At 49.3% G+C, this 25,480-nt stretch overlaps 1 protein-coding gene across 2 annotated transcripts; it reads right to left on the reverse strand.

Moving 5' to 3' along the window:
• Positions 1 to 10,428: 10,428 nt before the first annotated feature.
• On the reverse strand, positions 10,429 to 24,540 carry THNSL2 (threonine synthase-like 2 (S. cerevisiae)). 2 transcript variants are annotated; one of them, XM_012644261.1, is made up of 9 exons: positions 24,262 to 24,540; positions 21,281 to 21,515; positions 19,820 to 20,014; positions 19,257 to 19,409; positions 16,774 to 17,004; positions 13,854 to 14,002; positions 13,623 to 13,748; positions 11,563 to 11,714; positions 10,429 to 11,174 (listed from the first exon to the last, which is right to left on the reverse strand). In XM_012644261.1, exons 2-9 carry the CDS (start codon positions 21,501 to 21,503, stop codon positions 10,946 to 10,948), a joined length of 1,458 nt encoding a protein of 485 aa, XP_012499715.1. In that variant the 5' UTR covers positions 21,504 to 21,515; positions 24,262 to 24,540; the 3' UTR covers positions 10,429 to 10,945. The 2 variants fall into 2 exon arrangements, with proteins under 2 accessions (XP_012499715.1, XP_012499716.1); XM_012644262.1 differs by having other exon boundaries at positions 10,440 to 11,171.
• Between the last annotated feature and the right edge of the window lie 940 nt (positions 24,541 to 25,480).

Genomic DNA, 25,480 nt, shown 5'->3' on the forward strand with positions numbered 1-25,480 from the left:
CATGTCCTCACATCATCTTCCTTATGCTTGTCTTTGTGCCCAGATGTCCCCTTTTTATAGGGACATTGGCCATATTGGATTAGGGCCCACCCTAATGACCTCATCTTAACTTGATCCTCTGCAAAGACCCTATTTCCAAATAAAGTCACATTCACAGCTCCTGGGGGTTAGGACTCCATCATCTTTTGTGGGGTCACAGTAACCCACAGCAAGGAATGACACGTAAATGTGCATGGATGGTTTGGATGCAGGGGGAACGTTTATTTATTTAGCCCCTGTAAGCAGCTGCAGCATCAGGACAGGCAGATTGTGTTGTCATGTTTCTCTTCTCTTCTGAACTTTGGAGGAAAAGACTGAAAAAGCCCTGGCTCTTTTACTAATCAGACAACTGAGCCCAGGGAGGGGATGCCTTGTCTCTGGTCACACGGCCCTCTAAGCAGAACAAGTGCAAGAATCCAGAGTGCTGACTTCCCACCCAGGGCACTTTCCAGATCAGGCCTTCTCAGGTGGAAGGGAGGTTCCCCCAGACCTAGAGATGGAGAATTGTGTGCAAAGACTTTATTGGGGTATGCCCTCAGGAGACACACCTGCCAGGAAGTGAGGGAGGCAGGACAGGCAGGGAGAAGGTGACCCACAAAAAAGCAGCTGCAATAGAGGCCTCAGCAACCCCACAGGGAGCCAGGAGCTGGGGTGGCCCTTCAGAGTTGCCCTTTGTACCCGAGTCTGGACCTCTAGGAGCGGGTGTGACCTCAGGTGAGGCAATTCCTTGCCCCAAGGACGATGCCCAGCAAAGGATGCAGCTGGAACTGCCAGTAGCTGGAGGACAGGTAGGTGGGCAGACCTGAAGAGGAGATCTGGGCGGAACATCACAGCCTCTGTGACACAGTGGAGTAAACGTGTGTGAGAAAGCAGGAAGCGCAGCAAAGTGAGCACTCCTGGACACGGGCACTGGTGAGCAGCACCAGCCCATCCAGCCTACGTGGCGAGGGTGACGATGATGACAACCAGGAAGGGAGGTGAACAGCAGGCAAAAGGAAGCCACAATCTAGCTGTGTGATCTTGGCCATGTCACATGCTTTTCAGAGCCTCTGGTCTCTCATCTGAAAGCAGTGTCTGGGGAACCTTACGGGGGATTGTGTGTCCCGCCCCCGCCTAGCGCACAGGAGCTGCTCCGCAAAGTTCAGCACCCTCCCACTACACCTCAAGGCGGGCTGATCTCTCGACTACGTTCTGGCCTAAGTTAGGCTGTGCATGTTTTGCCTCTTTCCTGGTGTATTACTTTGCTAAGGCCTCCAGGACAAAGTACGACAGACTACGTGGCTTAAACAAAAGAAATTTATTATCTCACAGTTCTGGGGGCTGGAAGTTCAAGATCAAGGTGTCGGTGGCGGCAGGGTTGGTTCCTTCTGAGGGATGTGAGGGAAGCATCTGGTCCAGACCTCTCTTCTTGGCTTGCCCATGGCCGTCTTCTCCCCGTGTCTTCATGTGGTCTTTCCTTTGTACATGCCTATGTCTAAATTTCCTTTCTTAAAAGAACCCAAGTCATATTGGATGAGGGTGCATCTTAATGACCTCATTTTATTATCATCACCTCTTTAAAGACCCCGTCTCCATATACAGCCACATTCTGAAGTACTGGGGTTAGGACGGCAATAGATGAATTTGGGGAATTTCCCTGCTGGAGAGCAGGGCCTACCTTCTTCTTCAGGGGTAAAACACATTTCAGCCTGTAACAGCTAGTAAGACCTCCCTTAGCCGAAACCTGCCACCTTTTAGTGATATATTTGACTCGCTCCCTCTAGAAGTTTCCACTAAGTGCCCAGCACTACACCAATGAGTGCTCAGAACCATCACAGGAAATGCCCAGTGCCCCACTCCAGAGGGCAGGGCTGTCAGAGTCCGGGTGCGGGGACTAGGGAGGAACGGAGAGGACGTGGGCTGTGACAGCCCAGCCCCACCGTTTCACAGACAGGGCACTGCAGCGCTGAGAGGGGAAGAGGAATTGCCAGACAGCAGCAGAAAGAGGAGCGGGAACGGGGCCTCCAGACTCCCAGGCCTCTCCTCCGCCCACCACAAGCATCACCTTTGGTGCTGAGGCCTCTGTGCTAGACCCACCTGCTCCAGCCCCCTGAGCTGATTACAGCGCGGACCCCACATGCCAAAGCAAAACAAGCTTTCTTTTATGTAGAAAAAAATGAGGTTCCAGTTAGAAAAGAGGAATAAGTTCAAGAGGTCTGTTGTACAACATGCTGACTATAGTTGATAACAATGCATTGTACACTTGAAAATTGCTGAGAATATGGGGGATTCTGGTTCATTGAGAGCAATCACTTAAATCATAGACTGGAGGAGAAGATTCTGGTGCTAACTGGCGCTGAGGAGAACGCGGTACCTCCTGTGAGGGCGCTGCCCGTTCTGCTGGTGCTGGCGGGGGCTCAGTGCCCCCCTCTGAGCCTTCTTCCCTGCAGTACAGCCTCCGGGGGCTCTGTGAGATCGGGTTGACTCAAAGGTGTCCCCTGGACATTGAGTTTTACAATAAATCTCCAATGTTAACGTGTTTACTTGTGCCATTCTTCTTTTTCACTAAGCTGAGAACAGAATAAGTCTCCATTCCAATTTGCTTGTTTACCATATTGGCATTACTTCATTAATCCTTTTTTCAAATGTACCGTTTTGCACTACTCCATCCTCCATGCTGTCTCCAAAGTAATCTCCTTAGAGCATAAGTCATACCATTTTGGTCCCTTCCTCCCATTTCTCAACCCCCCAGCCCATCCAGCCATGCCATCGCTTGTAAGAATAAACCACTAGTTCCCTGGAATGGCAGCCGTGTCAGGACATGGAAGTCATCCTAAGGATGACCCTTACCTCCCTGTCCACCCACACTCTATTACTGAGGATGTCTTTAGCTGCAAGGCAAAGAAAACTCACATAAAATGTGCTTAAATATAACTAGCCTTCCTATCTCCCTAACAAAAAGAAAGAGGTGGGGAGCTGCAGGGCTGCTCACCCAGAGGTTCCCAGCATTACCAAAGGCCTTGCCCTTTCTGTGCTGTGCCATCCTCATGAGGGCAAGGTGGCTGCAGTGGCTCCAAGTTGCATTGCCTCCCACCCCACTGTCAAGCAGCAAAGCCAGGCCTGGGTGAGCTTTCCCTTGCATGTCATGGGCCAGAATCAGCTGACAGACCCTTTCTGAAGCAATCAGTGGGAGTGGAGTACCGTGATTGGTTTAGACCAGCCTGGTACTCCCCAAGACCCAGGGCACATCCCAACCCTCACCTTTCCTTTGAAGGATTTCCTGTCCCATTCCTGGCAGGGCTGCTTGATATCTTTTCATCTGGTCATTCAACAGCCTCTACTGAGCATCTAGGAGGTGGCAGGCATGGGGCATAGGGCAATGAACAAAAATAGACACTTGGTTCCCCTCATTCTGTCCCTATTTCCATGATAGGACTTGACATGTTTACTGTGTTCTGTGAAGTATGTGATATTAGGCACCTCTCTGAGCCTCAGTGGCCTCAGGTATAAAACAATGTCTACCTCACTGTTGTAAGATTTAGAGATAATGTACATAAAGAACCCAGATGTGCCCAGTTTATAGTTGATGTACAAGAAATAGTAACTCTTTACAGAGATGTTTCCTCCAGACAAAGAGTGTTTTTCTTGTGCCATGAACTCCTTTGACAGTTTGGAATGATATTTTCAAATGTATACAATAAAATACACAGGAGAAGAAAGGAAACCAATTATATTAAAGACAGCTATCAAAATATTTTAAAATGTTTGTAACATACACTCTTTATTGCTAATTAAATAATATAGTGTCAGGTCTAATAATATTTCAAAGTAGTGATGATGAGTGTTAATGATATTTCAAGGGACTTACAACTGTTGTAATGTCATGTGAAAGGTCTGTGATTTCCACTGCTGACACAGTCCCAGGTGCTGCTAGGTTAACTGGTTTGTTATCAACATACACATTTGAAGGAAGTGCTAACGTTCTGTTACAGACAAAGGAAAATAAAGATGCAGTTTTCTTCCTTACAGGTTCTCAGACAATCTGCATTCTATCCGTGGACTCCTTTGCAGTTAATAGACCTCAAGTTAAAAACCTGTCCCTGGAGTCGGGGCAAAGATGGATCTTTTCCCCCAAGGCCCTAATAATAGTGTACAGTGTGGCCTCAGTATCCGAAAGACTAATAAGCTGAAAAAAAAAAAAATCAGTAAGTGAGAAAACACACACACACACACACACACACACACACACACACAGAGGTGTAGACTGGGCCTTCTTGTCAGCACTGCAAGAAGAAGAGCTCTAGCCTTTCTGGGAGATCCTGAGACGAGGTCCTCCCATCCATGGCAGTGGCTGTGTATATCTTTCATTTTCTGAGCTTTGGAAGAGGGCTGCTTGAAACCTGCAGAAAAGTGGGCCCCAAACTGGATAGCTCATCTCTAAGGAAGTCCCCAGGGCTCCTTTCCCAGGGCCACGCCTCCTGTGTTGACAGGAGGCATTACTGTGCAAAGTGAGAGGCCCCAGAATACTCTAGCTGCCCTGCCCTGATCAGCTGTGGACCTTGGCTAAGGCCACTCTCCTCTCTGAGCCTCAGTTTACTCATCTGTGAGAAACAAAGGCTGGGGGAGATGATGTTTCTTAAATGGGGTTCCAGGCATGCATTCTTGCTGTTTCAGAATTATCTATCGATGGTGGGGTGTGCATGCTTGTGTTTGTGTGTGCACACGTGTGTGTGTGTGTGTGTGTGTGTGTGTGTGTGTGTGTATGATTTCATCTTGCTTTTCTTCTTTTGAAAAAAGACAATTTTTTGGATCATCAGTCTGGCCACCTTAAAAATGCTACCTCAGCTGTCACAAGCCAGTAAGGAGAAGCCGACTGATGGGACACATACAGGACAAGCTGATGCCAAGTAAAGACCACATGACATCACAACTCCTGGGCTTGGGAGGTTTTCCTGTGGTTAGACTAGGAAAAGGAAAGAAGAGCAAAGTTACTCCACCACGAATGGGAGATAAATACACTAAACAAACAAAAACAACAAAAATCCTGTCCTAGGAGTGACGTGCCAGAGTCACACTGCATCAGGGATTTGAGGGCAGCACGTGATGTATCACATATTAATGACATCACTTTGAATTTTATTGATGTTGTTTGTAGATTTGTCCTCATTTAATTTGAATTTTTATTTCTGCTTATCCTTGCATAGGAGCTATCAGTATAAGGAGTTCATAGGTAGTTATATGTTTGAACATGTTTAAGTAGCTTTATTATAAAAACAAAATCTGTTTAAGACAACATTGGGGGCACCGGTGATTTTTTTTTTCTTTTAAAGGGAAGAGGTCCCAATATTAAATTTGAGAAACAAACAACTAAAAAAAATATATCTTCAGGGCCCCAGCCCCCCACTGACCTTCAGGGCCTCTAATTCCCAGAGAACAAAGTCAGACTTGCCTGCCTGTGGGGTGTGGGAGCAGAGGCGGGTGAGGCCCCTTTGGAGGACTTTGGGTGTGTTCTGCTGCCCTCTGCTGGCCATGTAAATCAGCAGCTGGGCTCGTCCTGGGCTTGGAGAACTTGGAGGGAATGTTTGCCCCTCTGGGGCTGCAGGCAGGTCACAGTGACCTTTAGTTGCAGGAACATTGCACAGAGCTGGGCCCTGACCCATTTAAACCCTCCTGACCTAAATCAAGCCAATTTTACAAGCAAGCATTGTCCCTACTTGGGGTGAGCCTTGGATGAGGCAGGGTGGGAGGAAGACAATGACCCCTGAGATGAAGGCAGGAGAGATGACCCTCTGTGTGCCTGCCAAGAGGAGGCTCCAGCATTTTCACCCTGGCCTGACGGCCCAAGCCCTACCTCAATTCTCGACTTTGTGCCTGTTACAGGACCTTGGCCTTGGCTACTTAGCTCCTGAACGTCCCATTCAGAGGAAAGGAGGCCCCTCTCCATCTGCCAAAGCACTTCTGCCTGCAACAGGAGCCACCCCCCACACACACCTTCCCCAGGGGGTTTGTCACAGATCTTTGCAAAGAGAAGAAGAAAACAGCACTGACTGTCGGAGGCTCCCTGGGCACTCAGCAGCCCTTCAAGGCCCAGCTCATCCTTTGCACCCCAGCCCCTGCCCAGGCCTCTCTCTGGGCCTGCAGTGCCTGCTCCTACTGCTCCAATCAAGCACTTGCAGATAAGGCTAGGCAGGGGGGAGGTCCCACATGTACCACAGTGGCCTTTTAGGAACGTTCAGGTGGGGGTGGGGGGGGGCCACACCCCAGGTTGGTGCAGGGGTGGGGAGATAAGAGGGGCTGCAGGAGGGCCGCCTGGGCACCTGCACTGGGGAACCCATCGTTCACGGCCAAGGGGCAGCTCCTGGATGTTCTCACAAACTTTCATGCTTCTACATAAGCAATCTCAGCCACAGCTTTTCCTACTTTTTACCTCTCCCTTGGCACTCAACATTGTGCAGCACATGGTAGGAAGTCACCACTCTGGCCCTCAGCATCTGCCCAGCCCCTGGTGCCTGGAGGCCCCCAGGCTGTGGAACGGAGGATTGGTGGGTGGGGCCTGAGAGCCTGGGTCTGGGCAGGAAGATGCTTTCTTGGGCAAAAGTAGCAAGTTCCAGGTGTGGAGAAGTTGGCCCTGTCCTCTTTCCAGGAGGTTGATGGCCCAGACCTCTCTGTGCTCACCCCATGTTTATCTGGGGACACAGCTGGGAAAACTCAACAAAGCCTCCCAGGCCTCGTCCATCTCCCCCACTCAGACCCACATTCTGAGTCTTTCTGGTGGGGCCCACCGGGCTGGGCCTCGCTGGCAGCAGGTGGAAACCCCACGGAGCCACTCTCAGTCTTCCCACAACACCCCCACTGAGCAGACAACTGCTCCCAGCCGTCCCCACAGTCAGCAGCCCAGCTCCACGTGGGACCCTGAGCCAGAGAGAAGTTCCCTACAAAGTTCCTGGCTCTGTGCCCCCTCCCAGAGCATCTGGCTCTTCTCCTAATGATGGGCTCTCTCCTCCACCTGTAAACATCACTATCTCCCCACCTAGCCTCAGACCACTGCACACTCTGATTTGAAGGGAACTTGGAGACCACAGGCCCAAAGCGCCCCTCCTGGCACAGCAGCCTAGCCCAACGCTCACAGACCCTACACCCAGTGCACTCACTGGCCGTGTGACCTTGGACAAGTTTCCTAACTTCTCTGAGCTTCATTTCCTCACCTTTAACATGGAGATTCTAATAGTATATTCTCACACACTCCTCATGAGGATTAAGGGAATCAATGTCTAGAAAGTATTTTACAATGGGCTCAGCACATTATTCGTGCTCAAGCAAGGGAATCGTTCTATCATCATCACCATTGCAAAATAACAAATCTGGTTAACTGGCTAGAAGAACCACTACTGACCAAATACCTGGGGTATTTGGCCCCAGGATCCTAGCAGATCCTGTTGCTAGGCACATTGGCTGGGCCATGTCAACTTCCAACCCTGTGTCAGCACTGTGGGGGCCACAAAAGAACTTTATCCCCAAGGAAGAGATAATATCAAAGGCAAAATCAGACTAATTCACAAAGCAACTGCTAAAAACTAGAAGATATTAATAGCTTAAAAGTACTAAATTGTTCGGTGCAAGCTATAATTGTGTTAATAGTAAGAACCATTTGTAAGGCATTTGAGAGTTTACCTAGCACTTGGAAATATGTTATCTCATGTAATCCTCAAAGCAAACCAGCAAGGTAAGTACAGATGCTCCTCAACTTCTGATGGCTATGTCCCAATGAACGCTTTGTAGGCTGAAAATACCCTAAGTTGAAAACGCATTTAATACTCCTAACCCACCGAACACAATAGCTTGGCCTAGCCCACCTGAAACGCACTCAGAACACTTATATCAGCCTACAGCTGGGCCATGTCACCTGTCAACAGAGTCTACTGTCCAGGAGCAACTACTTACCTGGTGACCGTGGGGCTGACTGGGAGCTGGGCTCGCCATCGCTGGCCAGCATCACTGCCTTACCACCAGCCTGGCAAAAGATCAAAACTCAACGCTCAAAGCACTGAATGCGTATCACTTTCACACCATCACCATCATAAAGTTGCAAAGTCGTAAGTGGAACCATCCTCGGTCGAGGACCATCTGCATCGTTATTAGCAGATGAGGAAACCGAGGCTCAGAGAGTTGAAATGGCTTGTTTGTGATCACAGCACCAGTAAGCAGATAACTGAGAAAAGACTCCCACCTGATTCTAACTGCATCTGGTCCTAGGATCCTTGCTTTGTCCATTAAGTTGTGTGTGTGCGCCTACTAGTCAGCTGCGGCTGCCGCAACAGAGTGCCACAGACTGGATGGCTTCAACAACAGAAATTTATTTCCTCACAGTTCCGCAGGATGGAAGTCCCAGATGGAGGGGCTGTCAGGGTTGGTTTCATTCTCAGACCTTTCTCCTTGGCTTGTAGACGTCCGCCCTCTCCCTCTGACCTCACATGGTCTTCCCTCTGCCCACGTCCACGCCTGCATCCTCATTCCCTCTCCTTTTAAGAACCCCAGGCATATTGGATTAGGCCTACCTTAAGACTTCATTTTAATTAAATTACCTTTATAAAAGACCTTATCTTCAAAAACAGTTATATTCAGACATACTGTAGGTTCAACTTAGGACGGCGAGAAGGTGGGGTGGACACAACTCTGCTCATTATATAACGTGTGCACTACAGGGCTGGTGCTTCTCCAGGCTGCACCTCACACCTGTCCTTCTCCTCAGTCCTCCAAGACTCCCTGTGGCCAGCGTGCCCTGCAGTTCAGGTTTCATGTCTGCCTGTGCTGTGCCCAGTGGCTTTATTCTGGGTCTCCCTCGCAAGTGTGGTGGCTTCTCAGAGCTTGGTAGGTCCCAGAACCATCCAAAGGGCATGGGTTTCTCTGTGACACCAGCCCTGCCCTGAGCCCGTCAGAAATTTGGCAGCAAAGTACAAGGAGCCACTGGCTTGGGCCTGCCCGCCGCGGGTGGCAGTGACCTTTACAGGACTGGACAGCAGGGCTGCAGCAGCCCCAGGTGGGTACGGAGAAGCACAGCCATGCTCTCACACCCACCCAAGGGAAAGAGGAGGACCCAGAAGCAGGGCAGGGCCTGGGAAGGATGGAGAGAGTCAGACAGCAGAGCGAGCCCCACAAGCACGACTGGCTTCCTGAGTTGTGTGAGAGCTATATGCCAAACTGGGGGAAACATGCCTGGGTTCAGGGCCCAGCCACTCTGCTCCCAGTGGTGCCACCCTGGCGAGTTTCTGTACCTCTCAGAGCCTGTTTCCTCATCTGTAAAATGGGGGAAATAGCAGCACCTACTTCACAGGTTGTTGTCAGGATTCAGCGAGCTAACTTTTGTACAGTATCACCTGGCTATAGCAGGTGCTATCTGGGCTGCATTATGACTTTGGTGGACCCTGGCCCCTTTTGCTTTTGTGGGCCTCTTCCTGTATAAAAAATATTTAAAATTCTATTGTAAAATTGTGTTGGTAGAAAGATGAATATAATCCAAGCTGGATTATACTCATTGTTTTCTTTCAGTTTTAAAAGAAATGAAGACATTTCCATTGGCCCCTGACAATATGGTGACCCCTAAGCATTGGGCCTATCATACTTAATGGGTAAGTGGCCCCAGGGCCTCCATCGGTATCAGCTACTGTGGATATTAAAGTGTCTCAGAAACTGACAAGAGCCATGGCCTGTAAGGAGTCACAGTCATTCCTTGAAGAATACCCCTTCCATCTTCCTGCGGGTCCAGCAACCTCCCCTTCCCTCTTCGTACTGAATGTTATGCCTCAGTGGCAGGTTTTCAAGCAGAAGTGCCCTCAGGCCTCTCCCTCTGGTCTCTAGGCACCATGAAGATGCAGGGCTGGCATGAGGAATGCCAGGCAGAGATCAGCCCTGGTGACCAGCATCTTTAGGCCTCAGGGCAGGGGAAGGGAGCTCTGGAAGCCAGATGCCCCCTGGGTCACTTCACAGCAGCCCTTAGGGTGGTGGCAACAGCACTTCCCCATGCCTGCCTTCTAGAGGGACCCCCAGGGTCCACAGCATGAGGCTTGTGTTGACATTCATGTGTCTGTGTTTGTCTAAAACTCTCCTCACTCCACACAGGACTTGAACCCAGAAATATAAATAACCAGGTCTGCCAGTGTACTCGATACACAAGCAACAGGCCAACCCGGCTTAGTTTGCATGTTGGTGCCTATGCTTTCCCGTAGTGCCTTGATCTGGTGATCCCGCCCCTATGGACACCACCACCACTAGGGCCGCCCGCCCCTGCCTGCTCTGCCAGCCCCTCAAGGTTTGGCCACCCTGGTGCTGCAGGTGGACACGGCACACACCACTGCATCACCACTCAGCAGCCACCAGGGGTGGGAAGGGATCTGCCCACAGGACGCACAGCATCTCCATCACACTGGACAAGCACTTTATTCCAGGGGTCCCCAACATTTTAACAGGGTGGAAGCCTCTGATAAGGTGGACCGAGACCTCTGGATCTGTTTTGGGGGCCAGATCCACTAAGGCTCAGAGGCTGTGAGCTGCAGTCTTGCAGTAAGGTGGTGAGCGGCCCTCGCCTTCATGGGGCTGGAGTCCTAAGCCCTTGGAGCTCCGGCTGATCCTGTGCCCAGGGCTCTTCATTTGCAGGCCCTGAAACTTCCACATACAGCATGGTCCAGCAGGGGTGGGGGCACTTCCAGCAACCATCCACACCCCCTCACCCGGCCTCCCTGGTGACCAGGCACAGCACCGCCAGGTTGGAACACAGAACAGCCATGGGACAGAGCAAAACCAGCTGGCTCCAGACCCTCTGGGCAGCCTCCTGAGAACCTCCTACAACTCTTAAGGGGAGAAGGTGCACAAGGCAGCTCGGAGGCTGCACCTCCTGGGGTCTGAAGCCTAAGGGGAGCCAAACAGAGCCTGGCTATTCTGAGGAGTTCAGGCCACGACCACTCCACCGCCGGCTTAGGTCCTCAATCGTGTCCCGAAGCATCAGCGTCCAGTCGTCGCCTCTCCTCATAGGGGTGCAGCGGGTCTCCTTGTGCTCCAGGGCTAGGATCTCTGCAGGAGTCTCAGGGGACAGCCCGGCAGCCAGGACAGCTTCCGGGAACTTGGCCGCAGAGGCTGTGGCCAGGCAGCACCGGGGAGCACTGCTGGGGATGAGGAGCAGGTGGGAGCAGGAGGGCCATGAGAGAATGGACAGAAGGATGGGGAAGGGGAGGGTGGGAGAGGAAGGGAAGGAACAGCGGAAGGTGAGGAGCAGGGCGGGGCACAGAGGAGACACGGACAGACAATTGGCACCTTGAACCTATCTCTACAATAACGCTGCCTGGCAAACTGCTCCTCCAGGTTGGAGGCCACCTCTGCCACTGGCTGTCCCTGGGGTATCTGTCACGCTTCCTCTTCTGGGCCCACAGCTCACGGGCACAGTTCCACACACCACCCATCCCACCCCATTAAAGCCATTTGTTCACATTCCTGTCTCCCCAGCTTGGAGACGAGGAGGGCCCTGGAAGTCAAAGGGTCCCCCACAGCCTGTACCTGGGCTGCTGCCTGTCCACCTGCTGGTAATGGCAGCTCACGGCCACGGCCGAGTGGGGGCACAGCAGGTACTGGTTCTCGGCCCAGCAGCGGCTCATGGTCTGGGTGATGGCCTCGTCCGACACTGACTCAGATGTCACTGCCTCTGAAAGCTGAAGGGCCCCGGGGTCAGAAGGGTGGGAATTAGGTTGGGGTGAGGCAGGGAAAGATGACTAAAACCCCACTCTACCCGACACGGCCAGGCAGACACCAGGAACTCAAGTGAAATGCTCAGATCGAACGGCTCAGATTCAGCTCACAGGAAAATCTGGTTTCCCAGTTTTGACCTCATTCATTCAACTTGGAGGAAGGATAAGTTTTGAGTTTTAGGTCAATAAATTTAGTTGGGATTTGGCTCATGAATCAGCAACTTAGTATATATATGGTCTTGTTCAATAAGCTGATAGAACCCAGAAGGCGAAGGGCACTCACACATTTCTGGTGCTCTGGTGTTTCCTGCCCCTTCCTGTGGGTGTCAGAACTTCCCTCGGCCCCCACCCAGCTCATGCAGCACCGCCTCCAGGAAGCCTCCCTACTTCCTTCAGACAGAGGACAACTCCCTTCTCTGTGCTTCCTTGGTGTGGTTGGTTTATCTGATTATTCTCTAAAAATGTACTGCATGCTTATAATACACCAAACACCTGCAGATAGCCGACAGCAAGAGACCACACGGTGTTATAAATTGTTCACACAGCTACCTGCCCCAGTAGGGTTCACAGCTGACAATGAATGTATATAGTTTGTCTCCATATCCACAGTGCCTAGCACAGTTCCTGGCTCACAGAAGATACATAATTTGAATGAATGAATGCATTTCGGCAAGTAAGTGTCTCCTACGTGTATAGCCAAGGAGAGAATGAAGGAGTGGGGGATATACTGTCTGTCTTCATGGAGTGACTCATTTATATGAGAAGAAGGAATATTAATGTCAAAACAAACCACTAACCAAATAAACTGATCTTTGGTTGCACTGAAAGCAGCATAGATTCCAGGAGACAGGAATTCCACTCCAGTATGCATGGGTACAGCTCAGCCTAGAGAACTGTATACTGTTTTGAGAACAACCCTTTAAGGTGGACATTGACCATGCAAAACTATGCCATGGAATGGACAGCTAAAGGAACTGAAAAGACTAAGTCAGTCAATGCAGATTCTCTTCAAATATGGGAAAAACCTGGAAGTGGAATCAGACTCTGAAAGCTAGAAGGAGCAGATTCTAGCTCAACATAAAGACCTTTGTAATGGTTAGGCTGGTGTGAGGTAGTGAGGGCCTCATCACTGGAGGTATGCACAGTCTGGATGGCTACTCAGTGGGAATGTGGTAGAAAAAATTAAAAGCAGCTACAAAAATCCTATTTTTTTTTTTACATAAAATAAGTAACGATCACCAGGTTGCATTAAAAGAAAAGCAATCCTTGCCAGCTAGATTCCTACCAGTCCAAGGAAATAGAATTTCTCCAAAGGCAGGCAGGCAGGCAGGAAGGAAGCAAAGAAAGAAGGGAGGGAGGGAGGGAGGGAAGAAAGAAGAAAAAGCTCAACAGGAGCAACAGTCTCTAGTCATACGGGATGACCAAAATGGCTTCCAGTTGTTGTTCTTATTGGAAATAAACAACGATAATAAATAAAAATAATAACAGTTAATGTACCAAGCCCTATATTACCAAGTGGTATGCAAAGTGCCTTGCATATATTATTTGACTTAACTCTCACAAGAATTCTATGAGGTAGCCATTCTTATTATCCCCATTTTTCAGATGAGGGAACTGAGACACAGAGTTTAAGAAACTGGCCCAATATCTCACAGCTGGCTTGGGATTGAGCCCATCTGACTCTAAACCATGCTCTCTACTGCCTCTCCTCATCCAATAAATTATTCCATGTAAAGTGACTGTAAAACTGGTTGGCTCACAGCAAGTGCTCAAGAAACAGGTGTCTCCTTCCCTTGGCCAGACTTCCAAACCCTGAGTCAGCTGTGTGGCTGCTCCTTTCCCTTTTTCTGTGGTGTATGGGTAGTAACTAACCTTGCTGTGCAGTTCCTTGGGCAGTTTCAGACTTTGGGTCCTTTCAAACTGCTCCATGAGGACTCTCGTTGCCTGGCTATCAGAGCCGGAGAGCAGCCAGAAGATCCTCTCCATGTTGTAGGGCACCTGGGCAGAAAGGCAGAATTTCGGGGCCCACATTGATCTCAGCCGTTGTCCAGCCCCACCCAACCAACACCTGGTCCAGATCTGCACACCTCCCCACAGGCCCACCTGCATGTCCATAGCTGATGCCAAGGTTGGTTTGACAGCCTCAGACAGAGAGAAGTCTCCCCGCCGGACAGTCCTGTGGATGATGTCATTGCGGTTCACTGCCACAACCAGGCGGATGGGCAGGCCCATCTTCTGAGCAATGCACCCAGCTTAAGACAAAAGAAGAGGACAATGGTTTTTTAGAAACAAAAGCAAAAAGAAAAAAGTAAATTGGGCTTCATAAAATGAAGAAACTTTTGTGCTTTTGTCGCTTTTGTCCTTCAAAAACGACACTATCGAGAAAGTAAAAAGGCAACTCACAGAATGAGAAAAATATTTGCAAATCATGTATTTGATAAGAGACTTGTACTCAGAATATATAAAGAACCCTTACAATTCAACACTAAAAATACAAATAAGCCAATTAAAAAATGGGCAAAGGATCTAAATAGACATTCCTTCCAAGAAGATATACAAATGGCCAATGAGCACATGAAAAGAGGCTCAACATCATTAAACATGAGGGAAACATAAACCAAAACCACAATGAGATACCACTTCACACACACTAGGATGGCAACATCACAAAGATAATAAAAAGCCCTGGTGAGGAGGTGAAGAAACTGGAAAATTCCTGCATTGCTGGTGATGACATAAAATGGTACAGCTGCTTTGAAAAATAGTCTGGTAGTTCCTGAAAAATGTTAAACACAGGGTTACTACATGACCCAGCAATTCCACTCCTGGTTATATACCAAAAAGAAATCAAAACATACATATGTCTACACAAAAACATATACACAAATGTTCATAGCGGCATTACACGTAATAGCCAAAAAGTTGAAACAATCCAAATGTCCACCAACTAATAAACTGATAAATAAAATGTGGTATGTCCATACAATGAAATAAGGACTGACACATGCTACAACATGGATGCACCTTGAAAAAACATTATGCAAAGGAAAGAAGCCAGACACAAAAGACTACATATTCTATGATTCTATTTATATAAAATTTCTAGAATAGGAAAACCTATAGAGACAAAACAGATTCACAGTTGCCCAGGGCTGGTGGGTGGAGTATTTTGAGGGGAAATGAGAAGTAACTGATAATGGGTACAGTCTCTTTTTAGGGTGATGTGAATGTTCTGAAATTGATGGTGGTGATGGTTGCACAAGTCTGTGAATATACTAAACACCATTGAATTTTACACTTTAAATGTGTGACTCTGCTTAGCACGCAGAGTCAGTATTCAAAATACACCTGAGTCTAGAGTACATGCTCTTACTCCTGACCCAGCCCCCCAGAACCAGCAGCTTCAGACTGTTTCCTGCAGAGGCACCGAGGGAGGGAGGAGCAGCACCCTCGGTCCACCCTAACAGCAGTTCTTATTTCCATGGAACGAATAAGGAATTCCTCCTCCTGGGAGATGTGGAGCCCTGAAATGTCTCGTAGTTTAGGAAGGCTTTATATATGCTACTTTCATGAGCGGTTTACCTCTGGTGAGTTGTTAAGTGGACTTAGGGATAACCACACCACCCATTCTCTCTCTTAATTTTCAAAGCACTTTCTCATTCATATTACTCGAGCCTCATGAACACGTAATGATATCCTCGTATGACAGAGAACAAATGGAGGCTCAGGAGGGTCCAGGGGCTTAAAGCCAAACAGGTGGTTCCTGACACAGCAGGGATAGACAGGAACACCCTTGGCAAATGCTAACTGTGCATTTACTTGGGGCCAGGCCTAGAGGTAGGCTCTGGGTCACAGATGGCCACTGGCACCATGACTCCAGGCTGCATCACTAACTGGAGGATGGGAGCACGGTGGCCATGGGCAGTGAAGAAGCCAATTCATCCTTGCCTAATGGCCAGCCCACTGCTCCTTCCACACCCCGGGTGGTGGCAGAAGTCAGGAAGTTTCCTAACCACAGAGATGCTTCCGTGGTCCCACCTAGACTGTCGTTGGTGCCCATCAGAAGCAATGCTGTTGGCAACTATGAGCAACAGTAATGCCCGCTAGTCTAGCGAATGGTGAGGAGCAGGCTCTGCAGCCAGACTGGCTGAGTTGTAGTCCTGGCTCTGCCATCAGCCAGCTGTGTAACCAGGGCATGCTGACTACCTTCTCTGTGCCTCCATTTCCTCATAATAAAATGAAAATGATAGTTTTGTCCTCCTCACAGGTGCAAGTGAGAACGAAATGAGTAAATATGTAAAAAACACTTAGAACAGTGCCAGTTGCATAGTTAAGTGTTTGATAAATGTTAATTATTAGAGAAAATGATTTCAATGCCACACAGCTGTAGAGCACTTTACCCTTACAAAGTTCACATGCATACAAGAATCTTATTTGCTCCCCACAGCCATCCTGAGAAATATGATAAGTGATCCAATCTCCTTTTTATAGCTGAGGAGTTGAGTCTAAAGGACTGTCCCACAGCCATTCAGCTAGTAAAGTGCAGAACTGGGGCCAGAACCCTGAGTCCAAAACTCTTTCTTTCCACCTCACACGGTGTCTGGGAGGTGTGTCCAGGGGCGGGAACACATGTGCCAGTTGAGCTACTTGCCCTCCCACCACAGCTGGCAGAGGCTGGGAGTGAAGCTCATATTTCTGATCGAGGGCACTGCCAGCTGGGCACAGTGACTGACCCCTGACCTTGCCCCTCCACACTCTGCTGAGCCAGCAAGCGCATTGGTTCAGGATGCTGGAACACGTCAGGGTTGACCCATCACTCCCACGAGCAGCAAGGGCCCAGGTGGTCCCTCCAGGAAGTCAGGAGGGAAGTCTGCTGGGAGCATCCTCTGTGTGGTTTCCCGTCACCTCCAGAACCATAGCTCCACCTTCTTTCTCCTCACAGTTGCGGCCAAAGAGCAGCTGGAAGGACTGGGGCCACAGGCATTTTTAAGGAAAGCCAATTTGCACCCCAGGGTCTCCTTACCTGCAAGGTTACCAGCAGCCCCCGTTGGCACAACCACCTCCACAGGGGGTAGGGGGTGTGAGTCCAAGGAGGGTGCACACCGGAAGTAAGCAAAGAAGTGATGGGCCATTTGCACGAGGACCCGGGACCAGTTGATTGAATTCAGGCTCATCAGATGGTGCTTCTTGACGAAAGCCACATCAGCGAACACAGCCTTGATTGGCTCATCAAGCTCGTCGCTGTTTCCCTCCACTGCCAGAGGAGAGAGGAAAAGGCAGCTGTCAGGAGCATTAGGGACCCCCAGCAGTCAGCACTGCCTGCAACAGGGCCTTCCTAGGTGAACCCATCCTCCTGGGACTTGCACGCAGCCTTGCTTTCTTTACTGTCACATGACTTTCTAGACGCAATATTAAGTTCCTCAAGGACAGAAACCATGTCCCAGATTCCTGTGTTCTGCCCTAGCTTGGAGAGAACAGAAAATGTAGCCAGAACCAGTTCCAATGTTTCTACCATTACATAAAATATCAACTGTCAACCTTCTGGGATATTGGGGAAGAATTCCTGGTTGTATTCCATGCCCACTTCCCCCACTCTTCTGCAGAGGAGGAAGAACTGTATACCTGGCTGTGAGATGGGGAGAGGCTGAGCCTTCACTCCACAGTCCTCTATCAGGGGTCAGGGTGGAAGTAGTCACGGTTCCCCTGTGGTTTGCCCTCTGTCCTCGTTTAGATCACATAGGTGGGTGATCTGCTCTCTGCTCCCACATGGCAGGTAAGCTTGTAGAGGTAGAACTTCTCCTCCCTGAAGCTGGGTGTGTACGTCAGCTTAACTTATGGGTGAATTATTGGGTAAATTTACGGGTGAACTGTCCACTGTTCCAAGTTATAGTCCCCAGTCTGGCTCAACTAGCAACCAAGCCAATATTGGTCTCTTATCTGATACCACAGTCTATTTCTCCATGGGATCCATACTTGGAGGGGAGACAGGTGAAACTTACTGGGGGAAGTAGCACAGTACCAGTGAAAGCACCAGAGCAGGCGTTAAGGTTGTTAACCATTCTGCCCTTCACCACTGTGTAGCAGCAACAAGGCCGGAGGACTGAGTCTGGAACCACATGTGAACCCTGAATGGCCTGAGCCAGTCATGATGATCCTGCTACTTTGCCAGGACCAAGCCAATCAGTGCCTGACATTCCCACAGAGTTAGGGTTGGCTGGGAGCCCACCCCATCTGCGGACTTTCAGTTATAGAATTTGGAAAATATTCTTGTTTAAGCTGGTCTGAGTTGGATTTTCTGTTACTTTTAGCCAAAAGCTCCAAAATAATATAATCAATAATCAGTAAGTACCTAGCACTTGCAGATTATTCTGTGCTTAAGAAGAACAAAGTATACAATGCATACGGAAATTAATGACTTTATAAACCCCATCAGTGTCCACACACAATAATCCAGGTTGTCCATCCTACTCCTTGGGCTCACCAAAATGCAGCCCAATATGGGCAGTTACCAAGGCTAATGTGTAAGGTTTTGTCAACAACCACATTAGCTAAACCATGGACTTTTCCCTGGAATGTGTATGCACTTGCTAAAGAATAGAGGGGAGGGGGCTTTTTGCTTGCTCTTAAATAAATCAACAAAGGATATTTATGCTACTCCCCTGGGTCAGGTTTTTTGTTGTTTTTTGCTGTCCTCCCAGATGAGTGACCAACCAAGCCAGGCCGCCTGGACAGCCTGCCCAAGGCCACAGTGTACAAACCACAATAAAGCCCCTCCTTGCAGCTACCTGGGGTCTAGTGGGGTGTGAGAAGTGGAAATAAAAATGTACAGCTCCACCCATACTCACCCAGTCTCTCTCCACTCTCTATCCCCATAATGACTAAATCCATTTGGAATAGATGGCCTGACATTAAAGGAGATGGTTTCTGCCTTTCTCCAAACACAAAATGCAATGATCCTCATCATGTGGCTCAGAAAGGGGTATCACCAAGTTGCCTCCTATTTTAAATACTTAGACAGCTAAGCAAGTGCATGGCTTAGTTGTTCCTATACTGTAAGGGAGTATGTGAACTGTCAACATATAATAACATATTCTCTTCAAATAATTATTTAACATGTTGGTGTCCTCTAAATTTCAGTGCCCTGGAACAAAACCCAAGTCACTTGGCTTGGGTTATGGCTCTGCATGGCTGCCTACATACATGATGCCAGCATGTTGAACGTGCATGGAGGTAGCATTCTTTGGGGTATGGTTTTAAACCTGCACTTCCTATGTCGTACTGTTGATACTGGTTTATACACCTGTTACTTCCAATAATTTATGAGACTGCGTAGCCAGAAGCCTGCCTAGAGTTAAGCCAAGGCATATATACCAACCTCGAAATATTAATGGTGGAGGAAGGATGGTTAGCTAGTTAATCAAGCAGTTTTGTCCCAGCCCATCTCTCAAAACAAAACCAATTAAGGCAGGGCCACACTGTCCCTATGGCCTCTGCCTCAGCACCCACCTTCAAACACATGGACGTTCTCCTTCAGCACTGTTGTCATCTGGAGCTCTTGAATCTTCGTGCAGCGACCTTTGGGCAGCAGAACGATGATATCCATGTTCTTTGCCCCTTGAACACTCTCAATGGCAGCACTCCCTGTATCCCCAGACGTTCCTGGATAGGAAGAAAAGAGAACCCTCCCCCTCAGAACAAAGGGAATGGAAAAGGGAACAAAATGGCCCTTAAAGCCTTGTTGCCAAATGCAGCAACATCTATTTCAAATACCTTCAGGAGAGGAACCTAGTACTTAACCTAGGATCCATGGATCTATAGATAAAATTCAGAATGTTGAACTTGGTACCACATAATCTTAAGCATTTTGTGAATTTAAAAATATTATTCTGAGAAAGATGCATCAGACTGACAAGGGGTCCATGGCACAAGAACAGGTGAAAAGGTTAGGAACCCTGCTCTAGAAGAGCCAACAGCACAGCCCCTGAGCAGCTCAATGGAGGGTGTCCAATAAGTGGACACCCTACACTTGGTGCACTACCAGGCTCCTCATGCATGCCCACAACACCCACCTACAACCACGGTGACGTGCTTCTCCCTCTTCCCCAGGAAGTACTGCAGAAACTGTGCTGTACAGCACAGAGACAGGTCCTTGAATGCATACGTGACCCCATGCCACAGCTCCAACACGTTCAGCCCATTCCTCAACCTAGACAGATGGACCACTTCTTTGTGGCGGAATCTGCTGAAGGCTCGGTCAATCAGATCTGTGAAGGTGGAAGGGATTAGACAGTAGATGAAGGGCATGATCTCTTCCCCTCAAGTTCTCTCTCAGTCTCTTGAACACTTTGGAATTTAGTTTCCCAGCTCTTGCTACTAGGTAAAAAGACCAGCAATTTTATCTTAAATGATATCATTTATGAATATAATTGTATAAACCTAGAAAAAAGTCTAGAAAGACAAGCACCAAACTTCATAGATTCCTCATAGTGATTTCCCCAGAAATCAGAATTGGTTCTAGAAGACTTTCATTTTTCACTTTATATACTTCTTCACTGTTTGAATTTCTTATGAGCATGTATTCCAAGAGAGGGTCGATTAAATAGTTTTATAATAAATCAACATCTCATCTCTTCTATTTTTCCTTCCTAAAGATAGGAAGCTTTTTGTTTGTTTGTTGCATTACTAAATCTCACACCTGTGATGCCAAAACTTTCGATAGTTGATATACAATCCTACCTAAAGCAGGGCAGTCTAGAATAGAGCTTCTCAAATCTTCATTGCCAAACCAAGCATCTGGGATCTTGTTTAAAAAAGCAGAGTTAGGTTCAGCAGGTCTGATGGAACCTGAGATTTCTAACAAGTGTCCAAGCAATGCCATCACTGCTGGCCAGTGGACCATATTTTGAGAGATCCTTTCTCCTCCCCAACCCAAAACACCACCATTACATTATGGATTTTATTCTTGCCACTCAAAGTGTGGTCCATGGACCAGCAGCACCAGTACTATCTGGACACTTGAAAGAAGTGCAGAATTCTCAGGCCCACATCAGACCTACTGAATCAGAATCTGCATTTTAACAAGATCCCCAGGGGAATTCATCTAGGCACATTACAGTTTAAGACAAGCTGCTCCAGGACACTCTCAAAGTCCCTCCTGGAATTACCATTCAAGGAAATAAAATAGCAACCTGGGGATTTGGGTGCTTTATATGCGAGAAGGAAATACCCTAATATTCAAGCCACTCAAGAATGATTATGAAACCCCTAGGCTGGAAGAGGTTTTGTTAAAAAAATAAAGGAAAAAATTTTCTGCAGATCATTGCAGCATTCATCTCTCTGGAGGTGAGAGCTGGAATAGATGAACTCTTTCAGGATACTTCCAATTCTGGGATTCTAGAGTCAGGAAAAAAAACCCCAAAGTTTGGAAATATGTCTAGAGACTTCCTAGGAGCTGGGTGATGGATTTATAGCTCTGTGAGGGCTGGGCCGGCAGAGGCTGGGGGAGTGGAAGTAGGAGTTGGAGTGCTCACCATCTAAGTCATCTCTTGGAATGAGCTCAGGCCCGACGAAGAGGGTGCACAGCTCCTTCACCAGGCCAGGATAGGAGAGTGTGCTCCACTGACTCAGGGTCTCTTTGTCCAACTGTGGGAGCTCTTCAGGCATGAAAAGGCCCCCATCTGACGCATAACCAGAGAAGAGGGCCCCCTCAAAGTTGACCCGTGGGGCGATGCCCCGGGTGCTGACATACCACATGACGCTGGAAGCCTGCAGAGAGGACATTTCCAAAGACACCTTGTCTCCAATTTCCCAAAGTCTATGGGGTGAAGCTAAAGCCTGCACAAGCCCCTCAGCTGGCCTCTGGACCACCACTCCAGACATGTCCTAGACCTGGAGACAGGAGCCCTGTCTCAAGTCTCATGCCAGCTTCATCTGAGACTGTGCAAATCGTGACCCCCTCCAATCCAAATGAGGCAATTCCTCTGGCCCGCTATCTTGCGGAAGAAGGTATTGGAGCATGCCAGGACAAGAGAAAGCTTGATCTTCACTGGTGAGAAATGAGGCCTTATGGTGGGGAAAGAGTCCAGCAATAATGGGCAACCGCCATCATGACATCCCTCCTGATAAGGAGAAGATCAATATACCTGATCATACACCCCTTTGAGAGATGTCTGGGACCACTTTTGCTCAAAAAATAACTGACTTCAAAGGTTATTTAGGGATACTGCCTACAACCTAGTAGTTCTCAACACTGGTAGTTTATTGGAATCAATCTGGGAGCTTTAAAAAAATATACCTACCTGAGACCCTACCTGGATCAATTAAGTTAGTCTCTAAAGGAGAGGCTCCTCAAGTGAGTCTAATGTGCAGCCACGGTTGAGAATAGAGTGACTAATTCATCCCAGTTTGCCTGGGATGTTCCTGGTTCTAAACTGAAAGTTCCAAGTCCTCGGAAACCCCTCAATCCCGGGTGAACTAGGAATGACTGGTTATCTTAGTCCATCACCAGTGCCTTGCCTCTCAGCCTAACCCTAGAAGGGTAGTTAGAGTGCTGAGGGCAGCCCTCTATCCATAGCTAACTGGTCCTGCATAGACTCAGAGCTCTCTGGTTCTTTGGGTGGGAGGAGTCCCAGGGCACCCCAGGCTTAACCTTGGTCACATTGCCACACCGGTTAGGTTCCTAGGAACCAGGTGTCTTGTCATGTTGTTGTGCTTGATGTCTGAACACCTCTCCCCAGATCATGGTGGTGAATGTAGGGGCTCTGGTTTTAAAGCCCCATAGTAACCCTGGGGATGAATTTGACTAGACAGAGCTCTCAGTACCAGCTTGGACTCCTCTATGCCAGGGCAGGAGGGGAACCCCTGCCCTCTGGGGGCAAAGGCACCCGAAGCTCTCCACCTACAAGTAGGGTATGAGCTAGCATTGACCTGAAGGAATTCTGGTTTTCTGGGCTGTGGCTATGATACCTGTGGGCCAGTGTGAGTCCTACATGGGCTGCCACGAGCCACTTCCCTGCCCACAAATACAAGTGTATCCAACTTAGAGACACAGACAAACTTAACCGTCCAAACTATGAATCTTTAGAAAGTGAAAGGGGATATTGTTATGCTGGGACAATGGGTATAAGCTACAACTGCCTCCTGCAAACTGGGAAATATTATCACCCTGTATAGGAGTCCACGTCAAAGAAATGAAATCAAGGTAATTCCAAAAGCCAACTGCAGGGGGCAAGCAAAGCAGGCACAGTATTTCACAAAACAGAATCAGGGTGGGGGGAGGGGCTGGCAGGGCCTTCAATCAAGAGAGGAATTTCTGCAATTCTGTGGTAAGAGTTAGAGCCAATGCAACTGCCCAAAGACCCTGGAGTAACAAGAAGGCTTTGCCAGGCCACTTCATGGATCAGACTAAAGAAAATGTTACAACTGAGTTGACAGACTGCTGCAGGAGTGAGGGCAAGGGCAGGCAGGACTGCAAGGAACAGCAAAAGAAAGCATTTCTGGAATGCCCTTCCCTGGATAGGGGACCACATCACACCTGGGGCACTGGGGAAGGAGGATGTGGACAAGCTGTCCGGGAACAAAGGAGAGGGGCTGGCCCTGGCGCTGCACATGCCAGGAGCTGGCCTAATTAGCACACAGACTCCTGCTCCTCACAAGGGCTGGGACTGTCCCTGCTCTGTCCAGTGAGCTCCAGGAATAGCATTCCCAGGCCAAAAGCCAAACCTATGGAGAAACACATATCTTTGGGTTCAATACAAGGTCAAGGAAATAGAGAGGCCCAGAGGTAGAATTAGCTGCTTCAGGAGGTGGTGGAGGAAGAGAATCCAGCACTTTTGTTGGACTACAAGTTGCATGAGGGGCTGCAAGCATTGGATGCGGGCCTGGACTGTGACCTCTAGGGTTTAATATTATTTTTCCCTTGTGACTCCTCTGGACCCTCTTCCAGAGTGGAGACAGGTGGGAAAATAATAACCAGGATAAAAACGGAAACAGGGTACCTCCCACTGAGGCTGGGGGTGGAAGTAGGGGAAGCGGACATTTGAGGAAGGCTCCTTGGTGTGGCTCGGGGAGATGGAGAGATTTTCTGAAACCAGGTGGGGCAGGGAAGAGACTTTTATCCCAGCGGCCAACTGCGCCCGTCGGGGTGGAGGCCGGCCCTGAGCTCTCTAAGGTCACTGGGCTCCAGTCCTGCGGCCGAGGAGGGCGGTCTAAACCCGCAGGGGCCTGCAGGGACCCTGAAGCTCCTCCACTCCCAGCCGCCGAACACACCGCGGCCTTCTCAGTTTCGGGGCACTCCGAGACCACCCCAACCCCGCGGAAGGCGCAAAGCATCGGGACCCGGGTTCCTCCAAGTCCAGCGACCGAACTGGAGCTTCCAGAAACGGGCGAGGCGGCCTGCGCAGCCGCGCCAGGGTCCAGGCTGAGCCGAGCCGCGGAGCTCCCAGAGCCCAGGAAGCTCGGCCGCCGCGACCCCAGGAGAGCGCGGCCACACGGGAGGGCGGCGAGCGGTTACCGGGTGCGGACGCGGGGCGCAGTGGGGCTGCCCGGGCTGCGAACGTGCGCTCCAGCCGGAGTCAGCGTGCGCCACGGCGGCTATACCTCCGGACTTCCGGTCAGACCCCGCTAGTGCGGGTTTAAAGCCCGGGGTGGCGCGGATCTCGCGGGAGTGAGGCGCGGGCGGAAGAAAGGGCGAGGGAAGCCGCGGAGGAGAAAGCGAGTGATAAAAAGAAAGGACGCCCTTTGCTCCTCGCTCCTGTTTTTCAGGCACTTTCCTAAACGCTTTATTCACATTCAGGCTGTGAATCTTCACTGCAAGGCTGTGAGTACCACAAAACTTCACTTTGCAGATTAGAAAAAGGAGGGCAAGGTGGGAAGGAAGGCCCTGCCGTTGTGCTTCATTCCTCTCTGCAACATGAGAGAGCTGGGCAAACGCCTTGGTTCTCAAACTGGGGCCAGCATGGCAGGAGCTCAGAATTCACACGGGATAGGTGGCATCAACTCAGCTAAAAAAATTCCTTATATTTTTTTGAGGAACACTTTTAATTAATCGTTAATCTATTGTAGAGTAAAAGCTTGCTCCCCCCATTCGTTTTTAAGAGAAAAAGCAAGCAAGTTTTTGAAAAAAAAAAAACCCTCCAGAATGCCCAAATGCCCCCAGATTCACATACATCCTCCTGGGTCCCATCCCACTGAGGTGGCAAAGTTTGAGGAGCTGGACTGGACAGGTGCGGGTAAGGTTTAGTCCTGGCTCTGGGCTGGGCCCGGTCGTGGTGGCAATCCCAGCTGGGCCTCAGGCTGCCCTCTAGTTGCCTGTTTCCCCCCTTTCTTCCTCCTATTTATGACACCCTCCTGAATCTGTGGTCTCTGCTTACTTAAGTTACCCACTCTCCAAACTTTGGCCCACACGTGGTGCCCACTTGCCAAATCCACACAAGTTCGTGCAGCTACCATTGACTGACCCTAGTCTGGGTGGGTCTCAGTTTCTAGAAAGAAAGAAAGGGGGAGAGACCCCAGGAGCTGGGGCCTGGGACTTCTTGTCGTGGAGTTCACACAGGGGTGTGTGGGGGGCCATCCCCAGACAAGGGCATAGGCCACGCAGAGACCCCCCAAAGGGTTTACATCCCCTCCATCAGATGTGCTTAATCACTCAGAGGCCAGGGAAACTGACACCCGTGGCAAAAATGCTGTAAGATTCATCAGTGTTTATTAGAGTGCTCATAACTAACTGGGTG

This window comes from Propithecus coquereli, unplaced genomic scaffold (genome assembly GCF_000956105.1).
Source record: "Propithecus coquereli isolate 6110/MARCELLA unplaced genomic scaffold, Pcoq_1.0 Scaffold208, whole genome shotgun sequence".
Lineage (NCBI taxonomy): Eukaryota > Metazoa > Chordata > Mammalia > Primates > Indriidae > Propithecus > Propithecus coquereli.

Excerpts from the sequence above, each read along its gene's own strand:
- THNSL2 (XM_012644261.1), bottom strand. The coding sequence starts at position 21,503 with ATGTGGTATGTCAGCACCCGGGGCATCGCCCCACGGGTCAACTTTGAG. Across the intron at positions 17,005-19,256 it reads GAACGTCCATGTGTTTGAAG|TGGAGGGAAACAGCGACGAG; the intron begins GTGGGTGCTGAG and ends CTCCTCTGGCAG. Across the intron at positions 11,715-13,622 it reads CCAAGGAACTGCACAGCAAG|CTTTCAGAGGCAGTGACATC; the intron begins GTTAGTTACTAC and ends GGGGCCCTTCAG.